This window comes from Megalobrama amblycephala, linkage group LG13 (assembly GCF_018812025.1).
Source record: "Megalobrama amblycephala isolate DHTTF-2021 linkage group LG13, ASM1881202v1, whole genome shotgun sequence".
NCBI classification, from domain to species: domain Eukaryota; kingdom Metazoa; phylum Chordata; class Actinopteri; order Cypriniformes; family Xenocyprididae; genus Megalobrama; species Megalobrama amblycephala.
In genome coordinates this window covers 31,578,764-31,595,369 of record NC_063056.1, presented here as the reverse complement: position 1 = coordinate 31,595,369, position 16,606 = coordinate 31,578,764, and the positions used below count along the sequence as shown (strand labels likewise).

Here is a 16,606-nt window from a genome sequence, read left to right as displayed (position 1 = left end):
TAGCTAGTCTTTATGTAGTATTTATCTATGCTTGTTGTAATTGGTGTACAGTATTTGTTCTTATTACAGTCTGTTCACTTGCCTTTAATAATGTATTATTTAGGCTAGCAGTTTATGCTATGGTATCAGAATAGTTTAAGTGGGCTAAGTAATAAATGCAAAGTTAAGTTACCCCCATCAAATTTTTTTTTTTTTTTTGTGCTGATCCGAAGTATGATCCGATCTGTGACGTCATAACCGTGATGTGATCCGAACCGTGAGTTTTGTGATCCATTGAACCACTACAGATTAGTAAAGAAACAAATATCTTAAATGGGATTATAACAAGTTTGCAGTAATGCAAAGATGTTATTTAATTTCATAAAAATATTTTAATTTGAAAACGCTGTGCATTTGTTTGCTGTTGTTGCTAGTTTGAGTTGAGAAATACACATTTCAGCATTATCAGTAATCTGTGTATTTTCATTGAGAACCAAACAAGATGACTCATGATACTGTTTGTTTATTATATCGCTATCGCAAATCGCAATCGCAATATTGACCTCAATAATCGCAATATGACATTTTCCCCAAATCGTGCAGCCCTAAAAATATGGTGGGTTTACTCATCTGCCATCACACTTGCTGTGAGAATGCTGACAGTGGAGTATTCAAAAGGTGAAATGGTTCCTGGGGCGATACTGGTAGAATATCGTATGGCCGGAAAGACCTCTCAGCCAATCAGATACGAGAACCAGAAAGAACTGTTGTATAAATTCAGATAACACATTTCTACTCATTTATTCTGTGTCCTCTGTAAAAACAGCAGCAGAGACTTCAATGTCACATTTTATACACTGGTCAATTATTGCAACATCATCCATTTCCAATAAACTTGCCCCTAAACAGCATGAAAAAACAAAACAAACATGACAGTCAGGCAGTTTCTTCGTGCTAAGTGTAAAATCCTTGGCTAGAATAAACTGTAAACTTGACTAGACTTTAATAGAATAGAGAATATCTATAGCAGAAGAACCACTTCTGGTTCCCCAAAGAACCATTCAGTAAACAGAAAACTAAGTTCTTAGTTCTTAAAAGAACCTTTTTTTTCTTGAAGAATATTTAAAAAAACCTTTTTCCACTACAAAGAACTTTTTGTGGAAAGGAAAGGTTCTATGATGTTAAGGGTTCTTCGGAGAACCATCAATGCCAATATTGAATTTTTTTTTTTTTTTTAAGAGTGTTCATCACACCGTGTGTCAGAGCATTGCACAAAGAATTCTCTCATAACGATCAGTGGTGTTCAGCTGATTACATTAGAGATTTTCACTATAGGCTGGGGGTTGCACAAGGACAATAGCATCCCTTTGATTCAGCATTCATTCTATACTCCCATCAATCAAGCAGATGAGAGCCGCACAAAAAGAAGAATCACTGGAACAAAACAAACTAACCACAGGAATGAGCCAACAGACTAGAAACCTAGAAACCAACTTTCAATGGACAGACCGGTTTTATCCAGCCAATACACGCACCTGAGAAACAGCACGGTGTGACGAGAGTGTTCCCTTGCCACCTGACATCTTGAATGGTCCAGCAGGCATCGATACACAATGATTCCCCAGTGAGAACGCACTGCCTAATGGCTCACACAGTTATGGTTCTACTTATCGCCGGATGATCTGGTTGATCCTGCAGTCTCAGAGGTTTGTAGTGACTCAGATAAGAGAAACCATTAAGACTAGAAACAAAAAACACTACAGAATGCACCACGTGATTAAATCTATACTGGATCTCATCAAAATACACTTCTGTTCTGGGGTCAGTAAGATTTTTAAATTGTTTTTGCAGAAGTCTCTTATGCTCACCAAGGCTGCATTTATTAGATCAAAAACAGTAAAAACAGCAATATTGTGAAATATTATTACAATTTAAAATAACTGTTGTATTTTAATATATTCTAAAGTGTAATTTATTCCTGTGATGGCAAAGTTGATATGCTGATTTGCTGCTCAAGAAACATTTCTTATTATTATCGATGTTAAAAACAGTTGTGCTGCTTAATATTTTTGTGAAAACCATATATATATATATATATTTTTTTTTTTTTTTTTTTTTTTTTTTCCCATAATTCTTTGATGAATAAAAAAGTTCAAAAGAACAGCATTTATTTTAAATATGTAACATTATAAATGCCTTTAAAAATTATAATAGTGACTTTAGATATAAAGTCACACTTGAAAGTTAAAAAGTCAGAATTGCGAGACAAACTTTTTAACTCACAATTTGGACTTTATAACTCGCAATTGTGACTTTATAATTTTGCAATTCTGACTTTATAACTCACAATTGTGACTTTATAATTTTGCAATTCTGACTTTATAACTCGCAATTGCATGAAAAAAGTCTGAATAGTGAAAAAAGTTGGAATTACCTTTTTTATTTTTTATTCAGTGGCAGAAAATGGCAGAATGGCAGTGGCAGAATTTTTCAATATTTAAAAAAAAACTTCAAGTTTCAGTCTATTTTAATGTTTAAAGAATAGTTCATCCAAAAAGGATTTTTAGTGAAGGTGAATAATTTACTCATCACCATGTCATTCCACACCTGAACGACAGCAAACATACCAAAACAATGACATCTGACATCAAATCTGGCATGAATTGTCTTAAAGCAGTTTCTAATATGTGCAAACATGAATGACACAGGAATTTGTGGAAGAGAGGATGATTTTTACCACATATTGACAAATGCTTTTTGGATGCTTTTAGAACTGATGGGTAGTATGGTCCATCTCTTATGTTAAATGGCAGATAAAGAGTTTTTAGAACGACATGAAGGTGAGTAAATGATGACATAAATTTTGGATGAACTGTTCCTTTAAGAACATGCAAAAAGTAATTTAAATACTTCACAGATGGAGCAAAGAGATTAGATTGAGAAAATGGGCCAGACACAACCAAAAAAAAAACTGCTTCACAGAAATAATATCCTTAAAGGAATAATTCATCCAAAAATGAAAATTCTGTCATCATTTACTCACCCTCAAGTTGTTCCAAACCTGTATGGATTTCTTTCTTCTGAACACAAAAGAAGATATTTTGAAGAATGTCAGTAACCAAACAGTTGATTGTCCCCTTTGACTTCCATAATATATTTTTTTCCAACACAGCATTACAGTTGTTACTGTCTGAAATGCAGTCTTGGTGACTATAAAAGACTTCTTTCAAAAATATTTAAAAAATCGTACCAAACCAAAACAAAACAAAACAAAACAAAACAAAATAGTACTGTACTTCTGCTTCCATTCCCACAATTCCCTGCACAAAACTGCAACACAGCTCCCATTGAGAATAAATTGCTCACTCCATGCTAGTGGACACTTAAAGTAAGCATCATAAGGACCAAACTCCAAACCTGACTCCAAAAAGGCAAAGCGTTCTTTCTAAAGTGATGTTTAAAGTATCACCCAAGTGTGTTTGGCATCTCTTCATTAAGCAGTCATTCTATGGCATTATGGGAGGTGAATGTTGCCTAATGCAACGTGATCTGACTGCTAGTTCTTACTACCCCAACAGAGCAAAGAGAGCGACTTCAGTCCAAAGCTATTTATAGTCGCCCATGAATAACGTGAGGCTCTTCAGGATTTGCAAGCAATCAGCTTCAGATGAACCGGTGCCACATCACACTCTCACATTTCTGCACTCATTTTGACTGGCCGGCACACACACTAGACCCGCTTCCCTCCATTGCTTCACTGTCATTCTCTTGACATATAAAGATGAAGGAAAGAAAGTCAACAAAGTAATTTTATTTCTGTTATCTGACTTTTTTCCAAGTGAAGTAGGGTAATCAAACAAGAAATCACGCATGGCGGGGTTTGATTTTATCTACAGGACATTGATTGAATAATGAAAAATGGGTGTTACATGCTAGAAGGGACACCTGAAAGTGAAGTTATTTCAGAGGTGGAGCAAATTATTACATTTTGCAAAATGTGGATTATTTAGAATAACGTCCACTGATGAATTGATCACAAGGATTAAAGGGGTCCTTGATTATGATTTCACTTTTTTTTTTACTTTAGTTAGTGTGTAATGTTGCTGTTTGAGCATAAACAACATCTGCAAAGTTACGACGCTCAAAGTTCAATGCAAAGGGAGAAATCACTTTTTAAAGGTGCTAAAGAGGATCTTTTCGTCGACTGAGAAACCAAAGACTGTTAGTGAGTTTTTGAAATGAGCGCATGCGTAAGAACAGCCCCACTCCTTCACAGCTCATTTCAAAGGAACGCCTCCCAAAACTCGTGCACGAGTATTGGAACACGAGTGTTTGTTTACCACCGTCATTCACTGTGTCGTGTTAGTGGATTCATTATGTCGGACTCACCGCAGGTAACTCATAATCTGCAGTTGTTACTCCTGACAAAAACATTGCATGCAGCGCCTGTGGAGTGTGGAAAGTTACTGGAGCGCGCAGCCGCGCACGTCTCTCACAAGGAACGTCATGGCAGTGATTGAAAAGACAGAGGGCCAATCCGTGCACGTATATAAATAATTGAGCCTACATCATATTTCATAAATAAATACAAACCATCCTACAAATGGCATGAACAAATACCAAATCTGCCGCATACATACGCACACCTGTCTGTTACGATTTAAGACACTTGCCTTTTTATGAGATCTCTCAGCTTGATTTTCTCACAAATGTGTGCAAGCAGATTTTCTCACAAATGCAGTTGAGCAACTTCCTCTTTCAAAACAGCAGATGGCGCTTTGCTATGGGTCAATTTACGCTAGTCCCCCGAGAGAAGCCCCGAAACATGCGTTTATAATAATAAACTTTATTTTAACTACATAAATGTAAAGGAAACTGGGAAACATAAAGGCAGATTGCATTTGTGCCAAAACGCTTCTAAACGCTGCACACAGTTCTCTCTCTCCATGTTTCCCAGCATGCCGGGTCAGTCTTATGCAATATCAGGGCAGCACTATACAGCAGGAGTGTTGGGTTTCTCAGAGCAGTGACGTAGCGCTCTGTGTACTACACTCACGCTGGGCGCTTCCGCTGCACAGGAAACTGGCTGAGTTCTGATTTACTCATACACTGCGTATCACAGCATGTTAGTTTGAGGTCATTTATTTTGTTTTACTGATGAGTCAACAAATGTATCTTGGCTCTAGAACACACATAAGCATACAGCATATATCTACTTTAATGAATTTCTAGCATACTGCACAACATACATAGTAACATTTTATACAGTATTATGCTATATTGCTGTCACATGCCCTCATGTTTAATTCAGCAGATGCTGTTTTTTGCATTTTTAATCAGCTTTTGTTTGAAAATGTTTTTTTATAAATGAATTATAAAATCACAGCTTATATAACTTCTGGTTCATTCACTACCTGGAAATGGAAAGTCAAGCACATTGTATTGTGGGATACAGGTCATTTATTCTGATATTTTTATACATACTATTTTAGAATTTACTAATATTTTAAATTAGCTTTAATGTTTATATTTTAATTTTAGATTAAGTTGTGTTATGTGCTTTTGTCATTTTTATTAGTTTTTTTAATATTTCTATTTACCTGTAATTAATTTTTTATTTCGGTTTTAGTCATTTTAGAATGAAAAATTACTTTTCTATAATGAAAAGCATTGTATACATGACGTAAAATCTGATTATTTTATAGGGCTGGGTTGAATAACTGATTTCTCTAATTTAACCGATTCTCATTTTGATGAACCGATACTTATTTCTGAAATCCCAAGACTCGATCTATTAGTCTATGCTGTTTTCAGTTTCAGAGAACAAAACTTCACTAAACATTATTTGTAGCGTGCCTACCAACAAAGTTCCAGCTTTCAAATTCTGTCAATTTTATTATGAAATTTAAACAATAAATACCGTTTTGGTGCTCTTTAATGTGCCAGTTCAGGTAAACCGATCATCTACAGCACTTTGGATCAATTCATATTAGGGGTGTGACGAGACTGGTTGCTCACAAGACGAGACAAGATAGGAGACTGAGTTCACGAGAACAAGATGAGATTTTTTACACAGTATTTTTAGGAAATCCTCAATAACGAAATACATTATTAGAAAAATAGTCTGCAGGTGCATTTGAAATAACTAATCGTCTTGTAATGAATGTCATTTCAGTTCTACTTTCTGAGTATGAATTACTTTATATGCAGTAAAAGACAACAATATTCAATCGCTTTAAAAATGCGGGGTATTGACATCGCGTTTGAATGCGTGCTCAAGTTTTATTTTCGATTTTGTGATCGCGCATACTCTATGAATATGGAGCGGCGGTGCTGAGCACGATTTCTACAAGATAAGACATTTGTCAGACGCTTAGGCTCTGTTGTGCAACAAATTCTCCGCCATGGTCTTGTCAGTCATCTCGTCACGTGATCAATGAACTTTGAAATGACTGTTATCCAACAGAATTAAATTATTTTTATTTCTATAAAAAGCAAAACGACAGTGGAGGCGTAATGTAAATGTAGCGGTGGCATATTCTATCCTAATTTCACCCTAACACTCCATCATGGCAATTTCACGAGACAGCTTTTCACCTCGACGAGAAATCTCATCACATTTTAGTGATCTTGCGAGATCTCGTGGGAAGAGATCATTAAAATCTCTAAAATCTCTCATTATTATATCATTAAAAATGTATTAATACAACGTTTTTATTATAAAAACCTGCCTTATGTGCAATGTACAGTACATGTTTGTCTACAAATCAATTGTTAGGCTTTAACCTTTAACAGTAATGTACCAACTGACAGGATTTCCTGTATATTTTACAGCATTAATTTTTTTTGTACTATTCTTGATATATATACACAAATGGATCAATATCAAATTGAACCAAGATTGGATTTAAATCGAATTGCAAGTTTGTGAATCAAAATCAAAATATTGATTTATGTGAGCAGCATGATTTGTATGTTGCACTACTGTCTATGTAGAGCATTCCAAATCAGTCACAGTGGGGATTTCAATTTAAAATGCTGTCTTATAAGACAGCTACCTACTGTATCTAGGCCATAAGGCAGCTCACTAGGTTTTGGAACAGCTAAAGGACACACCCTCCACTTTTGGTTAACCAACACCCGGTGTTTTTACAAACCAGCCCATTAACATCCCGTATGCCAGCTAGGGTGCTGATGGAAGACGCTAATGAGCAGGCTGGAGCCATTTGGTGTGTGTTCTGCAGTGTGGATTGAGCCTCACTGCGGCTAGTCCCTCCGGGGGCGACAAGATGTGTGTGTGGGGGAGGGGGGTCTCATGGAGGTTTCTTTACATGGTAGCGGGGGATGCCATGTGTACTACAATTCAGGTCACAACGTTCCTCACCTCCTCACTGTCGAAATCTACAGATGGATTTGAGGAGGGATTCCCGTGATTACTGACGGAAATGATTTTCTCAGCCTCAGACAGCACATCCACAGTCCAATATCTGGCCGGTTGATGCATAAAACTGACAAACACTAAGCAAATTAGAAGTTCGGGTTGACGCCCGGGAGTCAGGGGTCTAGGGTCTGCCTGGAAACAAGTGCATATTTTTGCATTTTAAAAGTGCTGCATGTAATTTTTTTTTTTTTTTTTTTACAGTACTAAAGTATCAAAATACTATAATATGTTTGCAGATATTTAGGAAACATGTTAAGTGCAAATACTTGCTTCTCAGAAAAACAATGCTACAGCCAGTTATTTTACTTTGAAATGTGTGTTCCGTGTCGAAATGTCTGTTGTGTGACTCCGCCCGTTGCTAATTTACCCAATAGTATTTCCGACACCCCGGGTTGCCAGTTGGCGTAAAACAGTGTATTGCAGCCATAGAAGCCAGCAAACAAACTGGGTCAGAGATTGCAGATTCTACCTGACCTAAAAAGCCTCAGCATCAATCTAAAAAGCTCTATGACCAGAGGCATATTAAAACGCAGATATATTAGCTGATCAGCTTACAGTGTAAGGCTGGTCGCTTTCGATTGTCAATTGCGCTTGCTTCTGTTGCGTGTCCTCGATCTGGAAACTCGCATGAGCGTCGAGTCTGAGGAGGAGGGGGCGGGGGAACAACCCTCTCCAATATTTTGAATTTGGACTGCAGTGCCTATTTCAACCACTCGCTGTCAATATTACACACTGCACCTTCAATGTAGTGAGCAATTTTGAGGAATAACTAGTCTTTGGATTTGCCAAAGTTTGCCAGGTTAGTGGCATCAAATCTTTGAAAGATACTCAGGTATTGTTTAGTTAAACACTTAAACTATTTAAACATTCAGAGCTTAAGTTCAACCCTCCTACAATTAATTTCTACATTCCGTTCCATTTCAAAGTATTCTCCTTTGTCCATGAGCGCAGAAAGATGCATTTGACGCATGCGCACTACCTAGTGGACTTTGTTTTCAAGCGTTCAAGTCATTTGCGTATGTGCTGTTCTTCTTCTGCTCTTTTTCCTGTTGTGGCGGTTAGCAAACAGTGTTGTATTACCGGGCGAGCCCCCACTATTTATACTAAAAAACGTCATGGAATAGCGCATAAGTACGCGAATAGAGACGCACCTTCAGTCTTACCCATAGGCCTCAGTGATCCCAGAGGGAAGGGGGACAACCCCCTGGATAATAACACAGCAAATCTGCAACAACTGCTCTCTCAATGCAATCTCTCTCCAGTCAAATCGCTTAAACATCCTGTCTCTCATTCTTTCTCTCTCTTTCATACTCTATAAACACCTCCCTTGGCACACTCTCACTTTCAGCTACTAAAACTCTCCCTCACTCTCCATCTCTCTCTTGTTGGATTTGTTTCAATTTCTTTGTGGCTCATCCAGTGAGATGACAGGAAGTTGGCAAACACTTCTTCAGAGGGCTTCTTCATCTCTTCATTCTCTCAGGATTCCCTGATCTGGCTTACAGCCACTGTTGTGTGTTTGTGTTTATGCCTCTTTAAAAAAAAAAAAAAATCCTTTCTTCTAAAGGAACATCCTGTGGCCTGACTAACATGGTTACGCTGAGATTTATGGTGCAACTACTAGAGCTAAAATTCTCATTAATGTCCAGTCAACCAGTTAACCTGCTTGTTCTCCATTACCACCTTGACTAGACAGAGTTTAATTCCAGAACCACCATGCTATAATGAGAAAATATGATGCATGAAAACAAACTGCAAAAGAGCTTTTATTGAAACTAAGCTACAAAAACTGAACTTCCACAAATTTAGAAAGATGCTTTAACACAATTGTGGTTGGCCAAATTTACACGTCAACGACACCAAAAACTTTTCCCAACCACCACGGCAAGGAGAAAATATGACAGATACTATTAATCCTAAACACCAGAAGAACTAATGAAAAAAGCATAATGTGGTAAAGTCTGTCAAATCTTGTGCTATTACTAGGGCTGGGACAATAAATCGATGCATCACTTGATTCTGAGATTTTCCAAATACATCGTGATTCTTTCTCAAATCGATTCTTAGCTTAGTTTTTAACAGCAGATGGCGCTCTAGGCTAGTTTTTAACTGCACACTCAAATGCTCACGAAGAAGAGTGCTTGTGCGTTCGGCAGAGTCTGAGAATGTACTTGCACCTCAAAATGCTTTTATGATGCAAGATTAATGTAAACAGCCAACTGCAAAAACCCTTGCAATTCGCTTTAATCTTTTCGAACATTATGAATGATTATTTTATAGAAATGTTCAAGTGGTGTGAGTAAGGAATTGGAAACAAGCAGAGTACGGCTGTTTCTAAAGCGCACAGTGCCATCTGCTGTTAAAAACTAAGCTCTGAATCGATTCAAGAGCTTCAGAAATGCATTCGGAAAATCTTAGACTCGATATAGAATCATTTCTCAATTTGCGATGCATCGATTTATTGTCCCAGACCTAGCCATTACTGTCTTATGTAGCACCTTCCACTCTGCAGATCCTTCTGAAAGAGCCTAACATGAGAAAAAAAGGGCTAAAGTTTATTTTAATCAAGGTTTCTGATCATTTCAACCTGATCTAAACAGCTTGGATGAGAAGGTGCTCGCTGCAGAGCAAATGGGTGGAGCTTACGTTAGCTCCCCCTCGCTAGACGTCCAGTGAGGAGGAGCAAATGTACAACCACACCCTTATCCTACCCTAACCCTACCCACAACTCTATCTCTCCACCCCATTCGATGTCCAGAGAGGTGGAGAGTTCTATCCCTCCATCCCACTGGACGTCCAGAGAGGAGGAGCTGGCCATCATAGACTCTGCAGTGAGTACCACTTGGCTTGGATGGCACATTTCCACACAGACTGTTGCATGAATCTGTCACCATATGATACAGCTATTGAAAGAAAAAAAAATTTCACTCAGTAATTATTTGTGAAATTTACTAATAATTTCTAAGAAATGGCAAGTACCATATTGAATTAAACATGACATTTTGACATAGAAAAACTGAAATAGTATTTTTTCTCCAATAATGTATTTACAATTTCAAAAAATCCTTTTTTTACAGTGTACACTGTAGAGTGCAAACTACATTTCCCTGGCAAACCATTTCAAATGTAAAAAAAAAAAAAAAAAAAAAAAAGTGTTGAGGTTGTCTACAAATATAAGTCTTAAAATTACAGTAGCTTAATCGGTCTATTCAATTGAAAATAGTTCACTTAAAGGTAGGGTAGGCAATTTGTTTTATAAACACTTTTTGTTATAGCGGTTGAAACTCTCTTCACATCCTGATAGCAATCAAGAATAGAAGTCTAAATATTAAAACATATACATATATCTTCTGTGGAAGTCTCAGGACCAAAAATGTTCACCCAATCATTGCATTCGGTCCGAATGCAACAAACAGCAGCCGCTTTTTACAGTTCCTCCTGAACCAAAACAACAAGCTTATACTGCATTCACACTATGTCGTAACTGTAATTATGAGATGGCAACCCATGAGCTGTTCCCATCCTCAGACTCGGATTTATGCATTTCTATGTCAGCACTATCGACGCCAAAATTAATCTGCAGCAGTCAGGTAGTACAAGTCCAAGCTCTGAGAGTTGCTTACGTTCATTACTATTGCAACGTTATGTGGTTTAAGACGTGAGGTAATTTAACGCCATCTCTCATGACATTTTGCAGAAACTGCTGTGCGCATTCATGTGTTTTGAAGGAGGTGTGGCTTTGGAGACGCTCTGAAGGGAGGGTGGGATCTTATGCTTTCAAAGCTAACTTGCTATTGCTAGCCTCTCCGCAATTGCCTACCCTACCTTTAAGTTAGTTGAGGTTTTATGTGCCTAAAACTGTCATAGTTTAGAGCAGGGGTGCAAAACTCATTTCCTGGAGGGCCACAGACCTGCAGCATTTAGCTTCAATTACAATTAAATGCACCTGATCCAGCTAATCAAAGTCCTTCAAAATTATCTGGAAACTACAGGTATGTGTTTTGGAGCAGTGTTGAGCCTGCAGGACTCTAAAGGACGGTGGCCCTCCAAGAACTGAGTTTGATACCCCTGGTTTACAGGAAAAAATAAATAATGCAAATTATGATGCTATGACCTCTTTAAATAACACAAATAAAGGCATGGCCTTGTGGACCAACGATGAGAATGTGATCAGGCCTTGAGTCACATGACACGGGCAGCAGCTCTGCACATTCACTGTTCAGTATAAGTAACAGTCAAGGGCCAACAAGCCGCTGTGTTGTTGTGTAACTCTACACCGGCCGTTTGCACACTACTCTAGAAAAGATCAGAGGCCTCGTCACTGCGTCCACACTGATGCTAACCAACCATCACCCTCCCTTATATGACATCAGCACTCCACATCCCTCTCGCTCTCTCAAAACTATGAATGGTGGAAGTGTGTGTTTAAGAGGGAGGGATCAAGTGACTCACCTAAAACACACACACACACACCAGCATCGAGGTGGCAGTCGGCTTTATGTCTATGACTCATGTTTACTTCACTTATTGCACGGAATTGGTCCTATTTCCATGCTGCAGTGTTAATATTTACCTAATGATAGAGGCACGTCTCCACACCCTCACAAAAAAATCCATGAGCTAAAGACACTGCACGCTTGCTCATGTTTCCTGTTTGAATCATAGAGAGTTTGTGCATACACAACACTACCAAATCACTAGCTGGGGGAAATCAGATACGTCATTAGCCATAATTAGCCTTAAAAACATTACTTTGTTTCGAGAGGCGTTAAGAAATTGCAAATAGAAAGAAACATTTTCAACTAATCACAGACTTTAAGCTGATCAACTATATATTACACAAAAGGGCTGGTAAAAAAAAAAAAAAATATATATATATATATATATATATATATATATATATATATATATATATATATATACACACACTAATAATAATAAACAATTCAGGTCTTTAGGTCGAAGAAACTAATGTCCATTATACATATCGCTCTATAAATTGATGCGTTTATCACATGTTGGTGTCATTACCAGTGTTGGGGGTATTGCATTACAAGTAACACAAGTTACATAATCAGATTACTTTAAGTAACTAAAGTAACACATTACTTTAAAATTTACAACAAAATATCGGAGTTACTTTTCAAATACATAATGCAAGAAACTTTGTTTTCCCATGTATCTGCATGCAGCATAACTGAAAGGTTAGTTTGAGCTGCGCCCTCTACTGTACAGGAGTGAATTTGCATTTCCTTCAGCGTGAGGCTTATGGTGCGTTCAAGTCACGTCGGAAAAATTGTATTTATGAGCTGAACGCACATGAACGCCACGGGTTCGGGATTTTCTTTAAGCCCCAATCTGTACGAGTTGGGGGTGTGTCAGTGCGAAACATGGCGGAATACCACAATGTTATAGGTATTTTGCAGCGATTTACAACGAAGTAAGCTAATTGCCTGCACAAAATATGGTAGCATTATAATATAACAATATAATATGTAATGATAAAAGTTTACAGTGGCTTCATAAATTCACTAAAAACATTTTAAAAAAAAGCAAAAAACACCTGATGTTTTATGTGCTGTTTTATGTGTAACTAATTAAGAGAAGGTACGATGCCATCTTACTCCAACAAAAGTGACTTGAAAGTGACCTTGTAAATACGAACTTCCCAGGAGGACGTACCATTGTTATTTCACTTTCAGAGTGAAAGAGCCTTTACATTTGCCAAAAATATATGTTTTTTTGTTTTGTTTTGTTTTTTAAAAAATAAACAAGCCCAGCCCAATTGAGAAAAAAATAAGGCAAAAGTAATGTAATGCAATGTTATGCTAGCCATGTTGTTACTAAAATGTCACAAATAATATTTCTCACACACAGTATAAATGGACCTTTATACATTATATAGTTGGTTTTACATTATAAAGTGACAAAATCCCTCACAATTTTGTCAAAATATTTAAAGGTGCAATATGTAATAATTTTGGCCGCTAGAGGTGTGGAATCTTAGGACATGTGGTCTCCATCTCAACGGCTGGTGCAAAAGAATAGGGATTGGAGTCGGGAAGAAATCATGTTCATAGATGAGATTATTAACGTTACTATAGTATGAAGCAGAGCAGAACTGAGTGTTGTGGGAGCTGAACGAGGCCGCTGGAGCGATTGCGCAACACACGAGCAGCGGAGCTTTTATTATGAAACAGTCGCGTATGAGGTAACACAGCTCTGTTTATTATTAGATACATTTGAGTGTGTTGAAAATGTTATAACGATACTCTGTGCTCAGCAGCTGCTGTGAGACACTGTTACACACTGCAGTAAGATAGATCGATTTTAGAATATCATATTAAATGATGGATGGCTTGTGTTGATAAATGGCATGCAATTAATTTTAAAACGTATTGTATGATGGAGAAAATTATGTATTACTGTTAATAAAAATAAAGCTGCATCTGATTATGCTATGTTAGCTATTTGACAAAATAGTGTTTTTCTCTGAGGCATGGTAAAGCATGGTACTCGCAAAAATCAAGAATTAGATTTAAACAATAAGACTAAACGTGTTGAGCTATATAACAATCCGTTTTCTGTCTATAAATATATCAAAACAGATGTTCCCTTGTCTATTAAAACGTGTAATATATTACATACGGAAACCGAGGGTAACGCGGGTATGACGCGATTGACAGGCGACTCCTCACACGTCCCGGAGCCTTGGTTAAAAATTGCAATTATCTCACGATTTACAAATAGTTGGAAACATTTGGGATATTGTAAGTACTCAAATGAACAAAATATATAACACTGGCCTAGTGGTTTTTGGATATTTTACTGCAAAAATATTACATATTGTACCTTTAAGAGTCCTCGGCATCAAAAAGTTTGAAAACCCCTGCTGTTACTGAACCTTTTCCTCAGTTACAGTTGCTAAACATCCGCAAATGTCCCCGAGATCATATTTCTGACAAAATCCAACCACTAAAGGAATACAATAGCATATCACTTTGCAATTATCATCAAAACAACTTTAAATTCTCCATGGTTCACAAGTGAGAACGGTTTGTAAGTCAGTGGACAGCGCCGTCGTGCTGAAATCTCTGGCGCCGCAGCCTCAATGCTCGGGTCAAAACAACATTAGATATTCACATAGATTAAACCGGAATAGTGTGCTATTGTACTATAAGCTGTCACGATGAAGTGTGCACTTGTATAAAGGCAAAATGGCGCATAATACAATCCCAGAGCTGAGAATGAAGCAGAGGCCTGATCTCCATATGACTAATAAGCACAAATGTGATTCTGACACACTCAGAACCACGGGCTCTATATGGCAAACGAATAACACACACAGGGATCATTCACACCTCATTCCTCCTCAATCCTTCAGCTCGAGATATATCTCCTTTTCACATATAGGATCCATAAAGCTCTTACTTCAACATGGACTGCTCCTTCTCCTCCTCTTTCTTCTGCCTGTCCATGACACCGAGGATGATCTTCCTCTCCTCCTCGGTGAGGTGGCTCAGGTCCGGCATCTCCGGCAGGACAGGCCCGCTGCGGAGCCCGGCTGGAGCAGACATCTTTACACGCCGATGCTGAAGAAGATCAATAACCAGACTTAATCCATGATGAATGTAAGGTCTATTTGATCAATCATCAGTGGATTTTGGTTGCTCAGGAATCAGAGCACCCACAGCAGCATCTCTGATGACCGTTATGATGTTTTACAACACTATAAAACAGGTTAAGTTATTACAGAACTATTGAAATGATAATGCAAGATCATAGAATATATAAGGTGGATTTTACAGCATTAGATCAATCATTCTCTGAGCAACAGAATAATGGATACAGCTGGTCCTTTAAAGGCAATGGCTATTGAAATGAACGTAATCCTGTTTAAAATTCTCCTCTTCCTCAATAAAAAAAAAAGAAAATGAATAAAGCAACGATGCAGTATGAATAAAATAGCAGATGTTATTCCAGATCTCAGTGAGGATGTGAAAGCGCCTCTTGCCTTTTATTTGGCCATCATCCTGTTCAATCCTGTCTAACCCATCGCTGTCATCGTCCTGGGAAAGTTCTTTTCCATCTCATAATAAATATTTGTTTCCCTTTTGAGTCCCTCTGCTCTGGTGCCTCGCTTTCCTCCAGGTTTGGTAATTCTTGAAGATATCTTAAATACACAAAAATGGATGCAGCGACAGAGAATCCCAATTGGAAGAGTGTGGGCGGAGCAAAGCCGCCCGGCTGGGAGGCGAATTTACCAATCGTGCTATGGCGAAGGTTTGCTGTTTAATATTCATGAGGCAGCGTTCGCTTTTGGAAGGAAACAACACGACGTCAGCACGGTCTATTTTGATATTTAAAAGCATCATTCGCCATTGGAACGGATGCAGTTGACGTCAGCGTTACATAATTAATATTCAGTAGCCAAACCTTTTTTTTTATTTTTTATTCAATGCTAGGAAAATGGGTATTTGTAGATTTGTAGCAAGTTTCCCATAATAAACATTACAACTTTCCCTGACGTTTAATAATCTTTCCAGAATAACGTTAATAGAGCGTGATAAAAACAAATATATTGTTTCATTTTCCAGTACACAAAATTGACAAGTGTGTAATACATTAAAATTAAATCTTCCAAAAATGTTTTCAACATTTCAATTCTGATATTCAGGTACCAAAACCAGAACTCATCGTCAGCATGAACCAATGAATATTTAAGTGCTTGACCATTGGAAGGTCATGATGACACAACGTCAGTATGACCTAATGAATATTCATCTAAACCTTTGCCATAGTAGGACTTGCAATTTCATTGACAGCCAGTGGAAAATCATAGTGAAAAAACGGACTGGAACCTTCATTCGAGCAGGATCAGCAATAAATTCTAAAAATAACCTCAGAAGGGCCCCTTGCAGATTACATTTATAGACCAATAATTTGTTAATTTATTACACCCTTTATGGAATAATAATACGTCCTTTTAAGAGATGATAATGCTCAATCACATTTTAAAGTGCAAAATCAAATATCTACTTCTTCATTTCAATTTAGAGCCAAATAAAACACCTGCATTAAATATTAATGAGGTGATTCTTGATTCCATATGGGATTACAATACAAGGTTTTAATTAACCACATCAAAGCATGTCCATCAATATATCAAACATTACTACATTATGT

At 37.5% G+C, this 16,606-nt stretch overlaps 1 protein-coding gene across 25 annotated transcripts in view; it reads right to left on the bottom strand.

Moving 5' to 3' along the window:
- The window catches only part of rims2a (regulating synaptic membrane exocytosis 2a), a 215,903-nt gene extending 200,264 nt beyond the window's left edge, over positions 1-15,639 (bottom strand). For all 25 annotated transcript variants that reach the window (XM_048151902.1, XM_048151905.1, XM_048151907.1 and 22 more), the window contains exons 1-2: positions 15,435-15,639; positions 14,852-15,012 (exon numbers count right to left, since the gene is read on the bottom strand). In XM_048151902.1, coding sequence (XP_048007859.1) covers positions 14,852-14,997 — 146 coding nt within the window. In that variant the 5' untranslated portion in view covers positions 14,998-15,012; positions 15,435-15,639. The remainder of the gene's footprint in view (positions 1-14,851; positions 15,013-15,434) is intronic.
- Between the last annotated feature and the right edge of the window lie 967 nt (positions 15,640-16,606).